The 19,454-nt window shown below is 46.1% G+C and overlaps 1 protein-coding gene across 4 annotated transcripts in view; it reads right to left on the reverse strand.

The window, feature by feature from the left end:
- MSRB3 (methionine sulfoxide reductase B3) overlaps positions 1–19,124 on the reverse strand; it is a 391,607-nt gene extending 372,483 nt beyond the window's left edge. The window contains exon 1 of one of the 4 annotated variants that reach the window (XM_085653426.1): positions 18,761–19,124. In XM_085653426.1, the coding sequence (XP_085509552.1) occupies positions 18,761–19,030 (270 nt within the window). In that variant the 5' untranslated portion in view covers positions 19,031–19,124. The remainder of the gene's footprint in view (positions 1–18,760) is intronic. The other 3 variants (XM_085653427.1, XM_085653429.1, XM_085653428.1) reach the window with 3 other exon arrangements.
- Between the last annotated feature and the right edge of the window lie 330 nt (positions 19,125–19,454).

The following is a 19,454-nucleotide window of genomic DNA, read 5'->3' on the forward strand; positions in this document are numbered from 1 at the left end:
TACACATGTAAGTATATACTAAAGTATATACAAGAGGTCTTGAATGCTCGACCTAAAAAGAGAAGGGTTTGTCCTTGTGTAATGTAACTGGTGCCCATGTAAAGCGCTGCTATAACTTCGGGTCATGGTTGCATTACACAAAAGTGCAAAAGCACCACAAAAAAGACTTTGGTAGTAAAGTGAAACAGTGTAGAGCCTGTAGTCGCTAGTGTGAGAGCACCTCACCGATGTACTCTGTGAAAGGAGCTGGAAGCACATAACGTTCATGGGCAGTTAACATCTTTGGAGTTACTCAAATGACGTAGGCGCAGGTGGAACATCCTCATGTGTCAAATATGTTCACCCGCATTAACATCAGTTTACCATTTTAGAGCGTCTTGCCACTTCTATGCTCTGTGCCCCATCAGCATCACTCCATAATTCAGAGATTTCCAGGTTAGATAATGCCCTTTTCAATTGTGCGCAGATATTTGCACCATTCTAACGAAACCCAGGACCTTGTTAGACTATTGGATTAATGGCTTCAGCTTTGTGGTCGCCGGCCAGAAGGAGCGTGGTATGCAAGGCAAATGGGCCCCGTTCTGCCTGCTAAGCATGGGAGGTGTGAATGATGATAGCAGCCCCTTTGAAGCTTGTTTACTGAGAGGTAATAAATGAAGATGCGCAGGAGCCAGGAGGGAGGAGTAGAGAGGCGAGCCAGATGGTACTGCAGGGAAGAATGCGTGCTTTGATAAGCGGGCGCTGAATGATGTCAGTGTTTGTCCTGAATCTTATTAAATCAAAGGTTTGCTTATATTGGCTCCATGAAAAAAAAAACGAGCAAAGAAAAGTTGTGATGTCAGATCTTCAGTTTGGGATACCCGCTGTATAAAGTAAGGCGTGACCAGGAAAGGATTTAGTAAAGAAAAGCTGCGGCAATTTGTGTTAATAAAAAGCGAACTTTAAGTGGCTTACAAGTTTAACCCTCAACATTAATGCTGTGATGTGGCACGACTCGTAGAAATGTAAAGTGGTGACATGAGAAGGAATGTACATAAGACCTAGGAGTGTATTAATGAAAGTGGTAAAGTCAGGATGGGTGTCATCTGCTTCCTTGTCCAAGCCCTTACAGCGTGGGAAGAATCATGCCAGGGAAACAGACAACTGTGTTACCCTTTACATTTATCAAACCGTTTTTGTCCAAGTCCTTTCCATGACAACATAAAAGCCTGACTACCTCACAAACCATGCTCAAATGATGGCACACACGAATGTGCTGGGTCCAAAACACCACATAGGCAGGAAAGCAACTGTCAGAGATACCATCAATTGAATGGCTGAGCAAGAATTTCCAAAAACAAGAATTTCACTGTTACCCATACTTCAAAACATCAAACTGGATTGCACTGTATGTAATTGGATTCATATAGCGTTTACTACCCCTGACGAGGCATTGAAGCGCTTCACAGTGAGTAGCATGCTACTCCGTAACCCAAGATTAGTGGTCCACCCTGGTTTTAATAGCCTGTGTTGTACTAAAGGAAGAGAAGGTTAAACTTGACATGTAAAGAGACACGAGAGCACACCAGCAAGACAATAGTTATCCATAACAAATAATAGTGCCTACACTTTATCCATGGACTGGAATTGGATACCCTTTAATGACAAGCATTGGCCGCATCATCGCGATCGTGGACTGATGGCGGCTGCGCGTGTGCAGCCGCTAAAGTGAAAGTCATCACGATCGCTGGCTGATGGCGGCTTAGCGCGTGCGGCAACGAAAGGGCGAGTGGTGCGCATGGCAAAGGAAAGCCATAAAGGAAATCCAGGGCGCTGGCGGCTGCGTGCGTACAAGCACGCGTGAACGCAAGCGCTAGGCCGTGGCAGCACTTTTAAAAGCCCTAACTAAATGTCTCGCTGAGCAGCGCATGCACTGGCTCAGGCGAGACCTAAAAGCTAAAGTTTACATGGACGTTATAGTTAGGAAATAACATTAAAAATAGCTTTCAAATTCTCTGAAAAAAACAAAAGATTACAGGGACATTATAGTTAGGAAATAACATTGAAAAAAAGTTCGAAATTCACTGAAAAAAACAAAAGGTTACAGGGACGTTATAGTTAGGCTGAGATTTCACACGCACAAAAACATAGAAATTCTGTAGTTATAGTTACCTGAGCTAACTATAATTTACCCCCCCACACAATGCACTGCTTATGACAAGACGGAGGTCCTCATCCTGGGCTCCTCACCCTCCGCCTGGGACGACTCCTGGTGGCCTCCCGCCCTGGGCACCGCACCCAAACCGACAGACCATGCACGCAACCTGGGCTTCCTCCTGGACTCCTCCCTCTCCATGACCAGGCAAGTCAACAACGTCTCCTCGGCGTGCTTCAACATCCTACGCATGCTACGGAAGATCTTCTGGTGGATCCCCACCGAGACCAGGAAGACCGTCACCCAGGCCCTCGTCACCAGCCGACTGGACTACGGCAACGCCCTCTACGCCGGTACCACCGCCAAGCTCCAGAAGAGACTCCAGCGGATCCAGAACGCCTCAGCCAGACTCATCCTCGACATCCCACGAACCAGCCACATCTCCGGACATCTGAGAGACCTTCACTGGCTCCCCGTCAACAAAAGAATCACCTTCCGCCTCCTCACCCACGCACACAAAGCCCTACACGACCAAGGCCCGAGCTACCTCAACAGCCGAGTCAACTTCCACGCTCCCAAACGCCACCTCCGATCAGCCAACCACGCCCTCGCCGCCGTCCCCCGCATCCGAAGAGCGACTACAGGAGGAAGGTCCTTCTCCTACCTGGCCGCCAAGACCTGGAACTCCCTCCCTACCGACCTGCGCCTGACCCAAGACCACCTCTCCTTCAGGAAGAAGCTGAAGACCTGGCTGTTCGAGCAGTAGCGGCACCCCCCCCCCCCCTCCCCCCCCCCAGCGCCTTGAGACCCTACGGGTATGTAGCACGCTTTACAAGTGTCACTGATTGATTGATTGATTGATATGACCTCAAATATTAAAACCAGTGGCAGCTCGCCGAGGGAGTGCTGCGGGGCGGCAGAGGGAGGGGCAGGGGCAGGGTGGGGTTAGTAAACTCTGGCATACTGCGCAACGGAGTTAAGTAAATAAATAAATAAATAAAACAATTTACATTGTGCATGCTGCAACGCCAACTCGGCGATGCAGCGGGTGCAATGTAAATTGATTTATTTATTTTCTTAACTCCGTTGCGCCATATGCCAGAGTTTACTACCCCCTATCCTGCCCCTCCCCACCGCCCCACAGCACTCCCTCGGTGAGCCGCCATTGATTACAACACTCATGACATGAACAGTAACATCACTGATGACATCATCTACAGAACCACACAACCATTCACACACCCACTCACACAACCACTAACAGATCCATACAACCACTAACACATCCATAAAACGACTCACACATCCTTACAACCACTCACACACCCACACAACCACTCACACACCCACTCACACAGCTACTCAGACACTTGCTCGCAAACTTCTGTACACACGACAATGAGGAGAAGGAAAACACCTTTGTGAGAAGTTGGCCTGGCATATGCTGTCTCCTAGTTATAGGGACACCTTGCACCAGTCCAATTCGACTCTCATTGAGGATAGGTTTAAGACAACCTTTAAAGAAAGCTATCCTAGTGGTAGCTGTGGAGAGCAGCCTTCAGGCTAAGTCTTGAAGGAGTGTTAAGCTTATTGTTTTACCATAATAACCTCTTGAATAACCAAATGAAAGAGTAGCCCACACAGGTATATATATAAAATATATGTATTTATTCTAGACAGAATCCCACAGTCTCTTTATGAGGCATGGTTGTTCCCTGTCTCATGGTCCACTTGGGAAATCCTACCCCAAGGGGTTCTAGAGTTTCTCCAAAGTCTAGGGGAATTACCTGTATTGGTTTTTGGTACAGAGGTGGGCTGGTGGGGTGTCTGAGTCTGGAAATGAGGCCCTATTTGGGGTGGTCTCAACCTCCTCAGGTCACTGGTCACCATGGAAGCCTTTCTGCCCATGACTGTGTCATATCTGGCCCTAAGGGTCAACCTCTGGCTGCCTGCAGCTGGGGGTTGGGTCCCTTTGGTTGGAATAGTGGAGGGCACTGGAAGGTTTGGGGCAACTATGCCCCAGGTTTCCCTGTGCCCAACAACATCCATTTGAGGGGTACCTATACCTAGGGGTAAGGGGGATCCCTCAGTTTGTAGAGGAATATTCACCTGGCTAAAACTATTCTGCTGGGTGTCCCTAATCTGCTGATGAAGGGGTTCCTCTGGGCAGGGGCCCATTAAGGGTCCACTGACCTCCCTGACCTCTGCAGCCCTGGGCTGACTGAGGCAGGGTAGAGAGGGGCAGGATACCTGCTCCAGACTGGGTACCACCATGGAAGGATCCCTTGCCATCAGAGAGGTGGCTTGGCCAGGCCTGTCCACTTCTGGGGCAGTTACTTCACAAGGGGCAGGGTCAGTTTCCTGAGAAACTTGACCCTTACCTTTAGTCTGGTGGGGGGAGGACTGTTCCTCTCCCCCTATGCTCTCTGTTTGGGTAGAGTGATCCATAGTTTCAGGCTTCACTCTTTACTTTCTCCTGGGGTGGAGGTGAGGCCTTTAAGGTCCCATCCACTCTCTCAGGGATGCCTACCATTTTCAAGTGGGCCTTCTGATCTACCTCAGCCCAGGCTGAGATTTCCAGATCATTCCCCAGTAGACAATCTACAGGCAAGGTTGGGGACACTGCCACTCTCTTTGGGCCAGTGACCCCTCCCCAGCTGAGATTTACCACTGCCATGGGATGGTCTGTCCTAATTCCATCTATATTGGCCACCTGGTAGCTAAACCCAGGTAAAAGCTGTTCTAGGGGCACTAGCCTCTTGGTCATCATGGTGACACTGGCCCCTGTGTCCTTGTAGGCCACAGCCTTCTGACCATTGATCATGGGCTCTTGTCTGTACCTGCCCAAGATATTGGGATCCATGGTAAAGTTGGCAAACCCCATGCCACCATCACAGACTAGAGTTGCTTGTGTAGGGAACCTGGTTAGGCCAGAGTCCACCTGAGTTCCCCAAGAAAGCCCAACTAAATTTTTGGGTGCACTCCCACCACCTGGAGGATTACTACTAGTAGTAACAGGAGGTGTTGGAGCTGCAATGGGAGGAACATTTTCTTTATTGCCATTCTTTGGACAGCTGGAGTCAGTTTTCCAGTGGCCAGGTTGCTTACACACATGGCAATATGGTTTCTTGTTAGAAGAGGAAGGATTTTGGGACCCACCCCCAGCACTGGGTTTTTGGGGCCCTTCAGAGGACTTTTCTGTTTTATTATCCCCACCTTTCTCTTTGGGCTTGGTAGAATCTTTCTTCTGGTCACCACCTTGGTTCTTGGGCCTGATCCTGGTTCTGACCCATTTGTCTGCCTTCTTTCCCAATTCTTGGGGAGAGGTCAGATCAGAGTCCACCAGGTGCTGGTGTAAGAGTTGGTTATGACAATTATTAAGAATCTGCTCCCTCATTATGAGATTGTACAATCCTTTGTAATCATTAACTTTACTGCCATTTAACCAACCTTCCAATGCCTTGGTAGCACAATCAACAAAGTCTACCCAATCTTGATCCTGTGCTTTTTGGGTGTCTCTGAACTTAAGTCTGTATTGATCAGTGGTTAAGCCAAACCCATCTATTAAAGCATCTCTCAAGATATAGTAATCATCAGCATCCTCTTCTCTTACAGAGAGGAGCTTGTCTCTACCTTTGTCTGCAAAGGAGAGCCACAGGATTGCTGCCCACTGCTCTACTGGGACACTTTGTACTTTACAGGCCCTCTCAAGAGCAGAGATCCATTTGTGGATATCATCCCCGGTCTTATAGGGGGGCACAATCTTGTGGAGGTTCCTATTGTCAGGGACTTTCTCTCTAACTCTAGGGGTTTCATCACTGCCACCAGGGGTCTCTAGACCCCATCTTCTTGAAGCTTTCTGAAGCTCCAGGGACTCCCTGTCCAATGCTAACTGCTGTCTCCTGAGCTGTAGCTTTGCCTGCTCAAACTGGATCAGTCTGCATTTCCTCTCTTGGGAGGATTCTCTTTTGGATCTCCTAGAATGGTTGGACCCCACTGAGGGGGATCTGTTCCTTCTACTTGGATCCACCACTCTCCCTTTAGGGATGAGAGAGTGCCTTTTGGGCCATCACCTCCATGTTGTGAGTGGTCTGGTTCTTCCAGGTCAGGATCATCATCCTCTTCCTGGTCCTCATCAGAGTCCTCTCTAGGAGGGTCCTCTTCTGAGGGGTACCCACCCAACCTATCTACCCCATCAGACCCTAAAGTCTGCTTAAAATCTTCTATGAGCAGGATTTCCCTGAGGCGTTGAGTATTGGCACCTTTGTTTGTCTTAAGTTTCCTAGAGGTGCACATCTCCCTAAGATCAGCGAAGGAGAGATGATCATATTTGTCGACTGGAACCCTTTGGGGTCCTTCCAGAGCCTTATGGGCACCTGAACCTAAAGACATTTCTAGTGTAGTGATAGTGGTGTATCTACCTACTCTAGGTGTGGCCTACTAAACCCTTTCTTGAGTTGTAGTCAAGGTGTGCTAAACCCTCTACACACAACTCCTAAGTTCAGTAGAACTTATTGTATTCTAGCTTGAATTTATATGTACCTTTGGTACCAAGTGGCTTTCACTTTAGAAATTCAATTTGTTATCTGGTAAAACAATGGCAAGCTTGAATCCCACCCGCTGCACACCAATGTGAGAAGTTGGCCTGGCATATGCTGTCTCCTAGTTATAGGGACACCTTGCACCAGTCCAATTCGACTCTCATTGATGATAGGTTTAAGACAACCTTTAAAGAAAGCTATCCTAGTGGTAGCTGTGGAGAGCAGTCTTCAGGCTAAGTCTTGAAGGAGTGTTAAGCTTATTGTTTTACCATAATAACCTCTTGAATAACCAAATGAAAGAGTAGCCCACACAGGTATATATATAAAATATATGTATTTATTCTAGACAGAATCCCACAGTCTCTTTATGAGGCTAGTGGCAAAGTTACAATTCAATCAAGCATTTATAAACACAATAAATAGCACAGGAATCACTGGGCCCCAGGGGGGGACCAAACCATATACCAAAAAAGTGGTATAAGAACCACGACAATTCTACAGACAATGCCTAGGGCATTTAGGATCGCTGGCCCCTTAAGAATCCACCCCAGGTTATGAGAAAGGGGACCCACGGGAGGCGCGTGCAGTGGAAGTAGCTGCTATCGGGATCTCCATTATAGTCTATGGAGAATGTCGCGGTTGAAATTACACAGATTAAAGTCACTTCTAGCAGGAGTACAAAGTTAAAACTTTAGACTTAAGCTTTTGAGGAGCCCACTACCACGAGAGTACCGAGGTACCACTGTTACCTGCCCCAAGGAAGCCAGGTGCATAGGTTGATTCTGGTGTCGGGTCGCGGGCTGATTTTCTATAGGAAAATGTTCAAAAGTGCTGCTAGCCAAAAGCGTCGATGATGCCGTGAAGATCAAAGATGTGAAGATTGTAGAGAAGAACCTGAAAGCAGAGGGGACAGAGTCTGGGTCACGGCAAAGTGACCAGGAGGCTCAAAGGAAAGAGCCCTTCGATGTCGGGTGCTTCAGGTGCGAAGTGGTGTAGCTTGGATCTGCATCCACGGGCTTCGGGAGGCTTCAAGGAAGGCCAGCTTCCGGAGGGTGACTGTCCCATGTCGGATTAGGGTCGCTGCGGTGTTAGTGTCTGGATTGGATCCACTAAGCCTTGGCAACCGCAACCCACGAAGAATAAACAAATCTGCTACAGTGCAGACCCACGAGGTCTGGGAGAGGTCTCCTTTGGAGAGACTGTAGAGCAGGCCTGGAGCAACCATGGGAACTCTTGATTGTAGAAATAGACCTCCGCTGGGGCCCACAAGTCGAGAGACAAGGGACCGTGGGAGGCGGCAATTTGGAGTGCGTAAAAGGGCACCCCCGAGCCACCGGAGGGGGCTAGGGCACTGGTCTTTGGCACAATTGCTGTAGAGTGGTTGGCTCAAAAACGGGGGGCCAAAGCACAACTTCCCCACTGGTCAGGGTTGTGTGCTACGCAAGAGGTGGCCGGTCCTGGGGTATTGGGGATCTCGGCACCCACGCGGTCCACGGTGCCCAAACTCGTTGAGCACACTCACTGGCCTCTGGGATGCGCTGGAAACCCACCTCAAGGGTGCTGGAAGTCGTCAAAGTCCGTAGGAGCAGTGCGGTTCCAACCGGGTCACTTGCAGTGTTTCAGGTGCCTGCCAAGCAGGGGGATAACTCCTTTATCCCAAGGGAGATTTCTTCCGTCAGCTGGGCAGCAGCAAGTCGAAGGTCAAGACTGTAAAGTTCAAGATTAATCTGAGGCTCTGGGGCCACGTTATTCACCTTTATCCCCAAGATTAGGGGAGTGTCCAGAGTAGTGTCCACCAATGAGTGGTGAGGCGGGAAAGGGTGGCTACACCCTCTCCCCTTTGTGTGTTTCCCGCCTGGGCAAGGGGCAGGATGCCCCTGAACCGGTTCCAAGTGGTGTATGCAGAATGAGGGCTCTGCAGCTGCCTACGTGCAACTCTGAAAGGACATTTGGTGCACCCACCCTGTTCCAATTCACATTATCCTGTCTGGGGAGATGCTAGCACCTCCCTGCCACAGGAGCCCTATTGTCCAGCTGGCGAGGCTGGGGTTTTCCCCAGCAACAGCCAGTCAGAGTCGTGTGGGTGGCGGGTAGTAGCGATTTCGTACTACATGTGCACTTTTAAATTGGTATCTCAATTCTGCCGCTTTTCCCATATCGCCCCTCTAGCAGGGGGGAATCATACCCTCATGCCCATGGCTGGACTGGGGGTATGATTCCTACATGTTTGACACCAAACACGATATGGATCTGTGTAGCCATTCTCAAGTTATCGCGTTATCGCGATAGCCTTATAATGCGGTTAAGAGTATATGGTATGGCTACACTACAAACAACCCAGCAATGATTTTACGAAGGTTGCAGGGAGGTCCTACTCATGTAGGGGTCCCCCCTCACACATACCTCAGCACCCTGCCTTGTAGGATTAGCAAGGCCTGCCATAGGGGTGACCCATGAGAGTACATGTGTTGTAATGGGGTGGGATATAGGCTACCTATATCCCTGTAAGGGGTGCTAGCACCACCTTACCCAGACTACAGTAGTGGTCTGGTGGTGTCAGTTTGTATGGCTGTCCCAGGGTGGCACAATAAGTGCTGCTGCCCTGGTAGGCCTACTGAGGGACCCATGCCCTGGGTACCTAGGGTACCATCTACAAGGGACTGTCAGGGCATCCTCAGCATCCAATTGGTTTGTACCTAGGGTACTTTACATTAGATTTAGGGAGAAAGCAGATAGGCTGGGGTCCTGGATAGCAGGATCCCAGCCAGACTAGTCAAAAACCACTCAAATACCAGGCAAAAAGTTGGGGGCAACCATTAGTCAGATTCCACCTTCCTACAACCTTACTTTGCCTTCCTTCAAGACAATATGGATACACAAAAGAAATTAAGGTGAATACAAGTCGCAATTGTTATATAAAGTTAAGCCAGGAGCACCTTCACTGTGTAAAAACTGCCCTCTCCCACAACAAGTTGTGGCATGCTTCATCATAGGGCTGCTGCAAAATGCCTCAGCGCAGACCAACACCAGAGGCAGAGCAATAGGGAAGGGTAGACAATACACAGAAATAAGAAAGGACAAGAAAAGGATCCTAAATAGGTGCAGACGATGAGTGTTAAAACTGACTAAGGGATATCGTCAAAACAATTTTACTCCTGGATTCCCTTGTCAGGATTGAAAAAGGGGGAGAAACACCCCCGGATGGGTGAAGGTGCTCCATGCTTAACTTTATATAAATTGCTTGCACACCCCTTACAACCTCTCACACACCCACACAGCCACTCACCCACCCACACAACCACTCACACACCCAAAAAACACTCACACACCCATTCACAGACCCATACAGTCACTCACATACCCACTGACCGACCTATACAGCCACTCACACACCACACCCATAAAGCCACTAGGACACCCACTCACACAATGATACAGACAGTCACACAGCCACTGACACGTGAGAAACAGTATCACTCATTAGTAGTACAGAAATAATTTGTATCTATCTTTAAGTCTCAAATGATTACAAAACACTTACACTCACTGGATGATGTCATCAGTAATGTCACTGATCATGTCATGAGCGGTGATAAATGTGAGGCCATAAGCAGCACATTGCGGGATCGTAAGTTATGGTCAGCGCAGGTAACTATAACTGCTGAATTTCTATGGCTTTGTGCATGTGTAATTTGAGCCTAACTTTAACGCCCCTTTGAAATGTGTTTTTTTGTGGGGGAGAAAAATAATAAATATATATATTAGGTAGTTATAGTTAGGACCTATTTTCCATAGGAAATCCGCAACATTCTATTCCCAATAAGTCTGGCGCCGGTTGACGAATCTTCGTGAAATTTTCCAAACTTTTGGCCAACTCTGGTCCGCTCCTATCCTGAAAGTTTCGTGGTGATTGGTCAAGCGGGGGCTGGGAAAAAAGGGGGGTCCCAAAACGCGTTTTCCCCATGCAATTTCCAATAGGACCTTTTGACGCAGCTACAGCCCGAACTGCTGAACGGAATTACACCAAATTTGGCAAAGAGGTAGTCCTCAGTTCAGACTTGTGCCTTTTGCTTAAATGCTGTAAATCCGTTCAGTAGTTTCTGAGAAAATTACAGTTAAAAGTACATTTATATCTATGGCCTCGGAGGATCCGAGCACCCTGAGCGCACCCTCTGCGAACCGTGCGTGCACCCTCCCGATCACGCGCTGAGTGCTAATTGGCTATCAAGTGTCTGTCAACATTCAAAACCAGGAACTGTTGGCAGCCATTTTGTGCCTCGGTAGAAGCGAGGCTGAGGAAGTAAGGGAAATAAGTGTGTGAAAGATGTAAAGGGGGCAGGGTAGAAATACTCTGATCCTCTAGTGTTGCTTAGGGGGTCCCAGAAGGACCCCCCGGGGCCCCATTTTTTTTTTAAACGGCAAAATGCGGCGGTAAAAAAAAAAAACTGGGCTTGTAGTCGCGTACCGGTCGCATAGCAATCGCGCATGAAAATACGTACCCATCGCATACCGTATGCGGATCCCACACTACAATCGTAAAATGGCGACTATGTTCCGCGCAGGGATCGAGAAAGGTACGCATAGGGTGCGCGAATCCCCAACAAAAAAAAAAACAGAGTATTAAAAATATAGTTTAAAAAAATATACAAAATAGTTTTAAAAAAATTAACGATTTTTTTTTTTACAAATCATTAAAAACATATTTTTAAAAGAATTAATTGCAAAAAAACTTTAAAAAATGGTGAAAAACAATATTAAAAAAACATAATTAAAGGAATTGACACACTGAAATATAAAGATTTAGAAATCCTATGAAAATCATTAAACATCATAGCTTTAGAGATAAGTTATAGACAGGAATTAGCATTTAAAAAACCTTTGAAATTCACTGAGAAAACCATAGGTTTCATGCACGTTAAAGTTAGGAATTAGCATTTAAAAAACCTTTGAAATTCACTGAGAAAACCATAGGTTTCATGCACGTTATAGTTAGGAATTAGCATTTAAAAAACCTTAGAAATTCACTGAAAAAAACATAGGTTTCAGGGGCGTTATAGTTAGCTGGACATTTCCTTCGTACAAAAGCCTAGAAATTCCCCCGTTATAGTTAGTTCAGCTAACTATAACTCGCGCCCCCGCAATGCACTGCTGATGACGTCACATATTACATCACTCATGACATGGTCAGTGACATCACTGATGACATCTCAAATGACATCACTGATGACATCACTGAGGATGTCATTCATGTGATCATTTGATGCTTCTTGTCACATCCTAATATAACCTTTGTTACACCCACTCTAAATTACATACTGCCACTCTCAAAACCATAGACACTCCAACTCCAATAAGTACATACCCCATCACAGAGTCTTAGGTCTAAACACCTATCCACTCACTCACCCGTACAGTCACTCATACTTATGGTCACTCAGTACAGGACTATCATATGCACTCATACACCTATATAGACACTCCCACACCGCTACTCATCCATAGAGTTACTTACACACATACTCAGTCATGCAAGTAATTAATCACACTACCATTTACTCACCTATACAATTATACACGCACAAGCTCAATTACTCATACAAATACGAGCACATTCTTACGGTCTTATACAATCAATGATACAAGCATACACTCATCCATACAGCCACACACACTATCACACACTCTCAGTTATAGTTATTTCTGTACACCAACATACATATATACTGCCGTTCACATATGTAGTAAATTACACATGTACTAATGAAATATATATTCACACACTAACACATCCATACAGATATTCACCCACCCATACAGTCCATTACAGAGCTAGTGTTGAAACCATGCACCCAGTGAACCACCCACTGACAGATCTATGCACAGAGTCACACACATCCCACCCACACAAACACTTAGGTACCCATACAGATACTCAGACAACCAATCAATAACTTATATAGACACTCATGTACCTATTCACAAAACCATGCATCCGCCAACAGACAGACGCATACAGTCATTCACACAGTTTAGTCATTAACTCATGCATTCAGTAAGATACATTTATTGACTCACTTATACAGTCAGTCACGCACCAACAAAATCATCCATTCACACACTTATAACTCACTCATTATTCGTTATGCTTTTCCCTATATATAATAAACATATTTAAAGTTTATAGAAACACACAGACACTGGATGATGTAATCAGTGATGTCATCAGTGATGTCATTTGAGATGTCATCAGTGATGTTATCAGTGATGTCACTGACCATGTCATGGGTGATGTAATATGTGACGTCATCAGCAGTGCATTGCGGGGGCGCGAATTATAGTTAGCTGAACTAACTATAACGGGGGAATTTCTAGGGTTTTGTACGAGGGAAATGTCCAGCTAACTAGAACGCCCCTGAAACCTACGTTTTTTTCAGTGAATATATATATTACACACACACATATATATATATTGCAATTTCTGAAATTAAAACGACAGTTTAAACCGATCTCCTGAGAGAGCGTGATTACTTCGTTATGGCGCAAAAATTTGATGTCCGGTAAGCTTTGCTGGGACGCGTTTCGACCACGTTCCGTGGTCTTGGTCACATATATCTATCTATCTATCTATCAACCACCAACTCCAATCTTCGACCAAAGAAAGGACGCCGACACCAACGACTTTCACTGAATCCACAGGTTTAATGATTACATTCCTTTGCTACGTGTTTCGGAATCACCTGCCTTAATCATGCAATATATATATATATATATATATACACACACACACACATATACATGCAAATATATATATATATATATATATATATATATATATATATATAAAAAAACCATAACATACATGTAGGTCTTGTTATCTCCATAGCTATATATTACATTACAAAGTGGAGGTCGCCACTCTGTAGTTATAGTTTGAACCGGGTTTCCTAAGGAAACTGATTTTTTTTGCTTGCTAATAACGCTGGGGCCATTTGACAAATCTTCACAAAGCTTTCTAAAAAAACAAAAAAAGGGGGATTCATCCACCCCAGCTACTTTCTGGAAAGTTTTGGAGTGATCCATCAAGCAGGGACTGAGAAAAGGAAGGGAGGGCAAAACATGTTTGCCCCATGCAATTTTCTATAGCAAAATTGAACAGTGATGTCATGAAAATGGGCAACGGCATTACACCAAATTTGGCTGAAAGCTAGATCTTGGTCCAGAAAGCGTACCTGTTGTGATTTGGTGTCAATCCAATAAGTATTTTTTTGAGAAATGACATTAAAAACAAACAAAGGACTTGCAGGGGCTCGCTTATACATGCTTTTGTGACGGCCATCTTAGCCTAGCTAATGTTGGTATATTTTGCTGTGTGAACAATCGATTTTCATTTTGTTTTTAATGTCTTCTGGATTAGCGAATTAAATAACTTGTTATTTAAAGGTGATGAATTTTGTGGTAACTAACACTGACGAACGCCAGGTGGCCTGAACGCGTGTGTTAGCTTCTTGATTCCTGGAGTAAGCTGGAATAAACTGAAATGTTCTGCATTGAGCCAGAGTGGGCAGCTTTCTGTGTCCTGGGACATTGGTGTTGGATATATATATATATATATTCACTGAAAAAACCATAGGTTTCACACACGTTATAGTTAGGAATTAGCATTTAAAAAACCTTGCAAATTCACTGAAAAAACCATAGGTTTCACACATGTTATAGTTAGCGGAAATTTTACTGATAAAAAACCAGTGAAATTGCCCCGTTATAGTTAGTGCTGGCAACTATAACTCACGCGACCGCAATCCTCTGCTGATGCTAATACTGTATTTAGACACTTATTTGCCCATGTCTTCTTCCATACATTTTTAGCTATACATATATTACAAATATTTTTTTTTCATAAAGACACATATGTCATCAGCAGAAGATTGCGGTCGCGTGAGTTATAGTTGCCAGCACTAACTATAACGGGGCAATTTCACTGGTTTTTTATCAGTAAAATTTCCGCTAACTATAACATGTGTGAAACCTATGGTTTTTTCAGTGAATTTGCAAGGTTTTTTAAATGCTAATTCCTAACTATAACGTGTGTGAAACCTATGGTTTTTTCAGTGAATTTGTACGGTTTTTTAAATGCTAAGTTATTTTACGCCATTCGAGGCGTGCGCGCCCACTTAACGCAGTTCGTTCCGTGCACGGTTTTTATCAACTTTAATAAGCCCTGTACATTTGGTGGCCTTCGGCCACCAAAAGCACAGGGGGTGGGGTCAATGTGGATAGTGTTTTTTTTATTTCGATTTTATAATTTCATGTTGCCAAAATTTAGTTTTTTTTACCTATTAATAAGCCCTGTACGTTTGGTGGCCTACGGCCACCAAAAGCACAGGGGGTGGGGTAAGTGTGGATAGTGTTTTTTTTATTTTATTTTTTTTACCGTACGCTTACGGTAAGCGTACGGTAAGCGTACTCGGCGAAATTGCCGAAAAAAAAATAAAACCGTTTTTGCTCTTGGGGGATGTTTGGGGACTCCCTCAACATGACTGTGTGGGAGGGAGTTGTCAAAAATGCCCCGTAACATGTTTTTGGGCATCAAGTTTGAGAAATAACTCTCAATGCGAGAGACAAAATGGCGGACGCCGCTTCCTGGTTTCGGCCGATTCGAATGTTTACTAAGATCTAAGAGCCAATCAGAATCGCGCTCGCGCACGCCACCGTACGCTTACGGTAAGCGTACGGTAAGCGTACCGTAAGCGGGCTCAGATATATATATTGATTTAAAGGCTATTTTCTCAGAATCTACTGAACAGATTTACACCAAACCTACAAAAGGCACTTCCTTGACCTAGGGACTACCTCTCTGCCAAATTTCTAGTAATTCTGTTCAGCCGTTCGGGCTGTAGCTCGTTCTAAAGGTCCTATGGAAAAATGCATGGGAAAAACGCGTTTTGGGACCCCCCTTTTATCTCAGCCCCCGCTTGACGAATCCCCCCGAGACTTTCAGGGTAGGAGCGGAGCGTAGCGCCCCACCTATTTTGAGAAATTCGCGAGGATTCATCGACCGGCGCCAAAGTTATTCAAAATAGAATGTTGAGGTTTTCCTATGGAAAAGGGGTCCTAACTATAACTACCTACTGGCGACCGCCAGTAGGTAATATATATATATATATATATATATATATATATATGTGAGGCCAAATTAGACAAACTCCTTGGCTGCACACAATCTGAGGAAATTATCCCTCTGAGGCGAAAAAATAATCATGGGCATTTCGAGAAGCTGCAGATCCTCTGTGGGCCCTAATGCATTCCTCCCCCGTGTGGTTACGTGAATCCTGGGTACCACAAAAAACATAAACAAGTGTTTAGTGCCCACAGGGTGTTAGATGGCTAGGCTTGCCCCAAACCCCACATGTTCTGCTGTGCACTGTGAGGTGTTGGGTGCTTGCGGGGATTGGGTGCAGGTGGCCAGGCATGCCCGCAGGTCAGGCCCTGTAGCAAAGCCCACACTGCACACAGCAGGGGGTGGCATCCATGCAGGTTTGTGCGCAGGGTCTGGCCGCAGGCTGAGGGCTGTTCCTGGCATGAGAATGGCATATTAAGGTATAACAGAATAGTATTTATGTTAAACAAATAAAACCCAGAAATTCACTGTCTGCTGAGACACAGAGACACCGGTGGCTAAACAGACATTGTCGCAAAAAGCTGTTTTGGAAATGCTTCATGATCCTTGCCTGTGGCCTACTGGTAGGCACTCACCCAGTAGCCATTTGGTCCGGTGCACGTATGGGTGAAACAAGGTCCTCCTGCCCTGAAGAAATTGCCAATAAATATGTTATGGCAATGAAACATGTCGGCCGTTCTATTTAAAAAGGTCTAAACATGGTATGGTGTTTTTAATCATGAGTGTGGGCATTATTAATTAAAGACAATTGCTTATTGCCTTTGCAACTCATTTTTCACTTTTCTTGTGAGGAAGAAGCTTCTCCCTCTTTGGGGACCTCGGAGGGTTGTTGAGATTAGTTTTTTACACAATATAAGTAGATGAATTAAAACACACACTCACAACATTCTTCTGAACTTGTTTGGGTGTTGGTTTGTTTCCATACATAGGAGCGGTGCCGATGATGATATAGTGAGCAAATTGGTGAGAACCTGCCAATCGCTCCCTGATGGTTGCTTACGTGAGGCACTCCCTATGTTTTCTGCAATGGGTGTTTCATAGCAGCACTCTATCTCTCAGTACCGAACCTACTTATTTTGTATTGGCACTTAACACACACACACATAGGGAAGGTTTTCAAGATTTACACTAGAGACAGCACTATCCTTGATATAGACAAAGTGTACCCCAAAACGTATATAAATAGGATTTGATGTGTGTGTCATACCAAGGGCTTTCTGTATAATATGATTAGTTGAGTGGAGGGCACCCCTGGTGTGTCTCCCTCTTTTGCCCCCTTCTGTATATTATGCACGCCGGTCAGACCCTGTAGTCAAGCCCACACTGCACACAACGGGGGGTGGCACCCACGCGGGTTTGGGCGTAGGGTCTGCCTGCAGGCTGAGGGCCGTTTGTGGCATGGGAACGGCACAGTAAAGTATGATAACAAAATAGCACTTTATGAGAAAAAAAAAAGAAATTCACTGAATGAAACAAAGGCTAAAGTAACATTTTAGTAAAGTGTGGGAATAATATATTATTAGAGATGCTAACATTGCAGTCATTAGACATGTCATTAATGATTATATATGCGAGGGTATAAGGAGTGCATGACGAGGATGCGAGTCTAAGGGGCTCATTATGATGGTGGGCGACTTGGTACGCCGTCCCACCACTGCTATTAGGATGCGCCCGCCAGTATGGCGGGCGCATCCTGGGCCTTTATCATTGCCGGCGGTGCTGCTGGCTGCAGCACCGTCCGCAATGATAACGGTGCATGCACCGCATTTCCCTGTACCACGTGGTTTGTGCATGGAACTGCAGGGGGTACCCCCCCAGTGTACCCCCCCTCACAGAGGGGACCTGCAACGGTCCCCCAAAGCCAGTCTCCGCCTGTCTTTCTGAGGCAGGATATCTGCCGCAAAAAGACAGGCGGAAAGGCATACCGTAATCCCTATGGCTATGTCTGCCCGGCACCACCGCAATGTTGCCCTAGTTACGGGTTCCGCAAGGCGCCCAGAAAAGGACCATGGCAGACGGACTTTCCGTCCGTCGCGTAACCACTGTGATTCCCACCACCTTCCTAATTTGGCGGTGGGAATTTTCTGTATGATGGCGGAAGGACCACCGGCCCGGCGGTGGCAGTCCTTCCGCCATCATAATGAGCCCCAAAGTTACTTTAGAACGTAAGTTATAGTTACTTTAGATGAGAGTGTGAGTGTGTATGTAGGACACTTATGGTATATTAGATCTCAACTTTAAACAGAAAGTTGCTTGGATACCTCCTAGTACATACAAATAAGTCAGTCCCCAATTATCCGTCACTTGAGGTTCTGACCAGTCACAAAACTGCCATCTGCCATTTAGATGGTGTGGGTGATTGGTGAAGGCAGTGGGTTCAGGGTTGTCCAGTGTAAATAAAAATCCAGTGTATGGTTTACTTGCGTCATGTAGTCCGGTTAAGGTTACCTTGAATGAGTCGGACAGGTAGCACTCTGGGAATCTGATAGTGGTTTTTAGGGATTATATGTAAATTGTGAGGCACAGCGCATTCTGGGACACTTTGCTCGGTTCCATTGAAGTCTCTCTTCCGAGTGAAGAGGGGTATCTTGTAGCGTTGGTAGTTCTACTTCCACCCCAGCCCCCTTTATCCCTCCAGAACTACAAGGGCACCAGCTACGATCACGTGACGCGTGACAACCTGGGATGCGTGTGCGGTGTAGAGCAGTTTGCGGAAGGGGTTGCCAGTGTTAAATATTCAAGAGGTGTAATTACATAGCAGTAAAAGTAATAACACAAGCTATCCTGTCACTGAAAACCTTGCCCAACTTAAACATCCCGCTGAAAAGCATTAAACACTCTCAATAAAACATAGCGCAATGGAAGAGCGAGAACGGAGATATATATACACACATATACATACATCACCTGAGTGGGAACTATACATATGCGCAGCTGACACGCCTTCAGTGGGAAGCCCCAGTATCTGTTTGTCATTGTGGTTGCCGACTGGCCAGACCAGCACCGCGAGCTCAGGTGACAGACATGGGATACCCACAATGCCGAGGACCGAGCGAGAGAGACGGCAATGACGGAAGGAAGAACAGCAAAACATGCCTTCTCCTTACCTGCTGCAGTGGCTGCTCCTGCGTGGAGTATGAGGCAGAGGGTGAGCAGGCAGGGGGGGCGTATGCTCATTGAGCAGCAGAGGCGGAGAGGAGTGCTGGTGCTGCCGCCTGTCCTGCCTCAGCCTACCCTTCTGAACGGCGCCGGGGGCATGACGGGAAATTCCTGGGCACTCATCACCAAATATGAGCACAGAAGGGAAGGTGCAGGAGGAGGGGCTGCTACAGGCACTACAGCAACTTTGACGGAGGATAGGAAGCCGACACCACTGCTGCTGACAGGGTCAGTGTTGCTATCCCTTCATTCTCTCCCCTGGTGACGAGCCGCGACAAAGGAGCGCGAGCTTATTTTCACATTAGAAACACGAGAGTGCAGTTTATAGCGGCCAGGCAGCCTTATTTCTCATGTGACACCTTCCGTCAGACCTGGCTTTTCGCCATCTACACTTTGCGTGCTAGGATTTTTAGCCCACAGCTGAACTACAAATCCCAGAACG

Source organism: Triturus cristatus, chromosome 4_1 (assembly GCF_964204655.1).
Source record: "Triturus cristatus chromosome 4_1, aTriCri1.1, whole genome shotgun sequence".
NCBI classification, from domain to species: domain Eukaryota; kingdom Metazoa; phylum Chordata; class Amphibia; order Caudata; family Salamandridae; genus Triturus; species Triturus cristatus.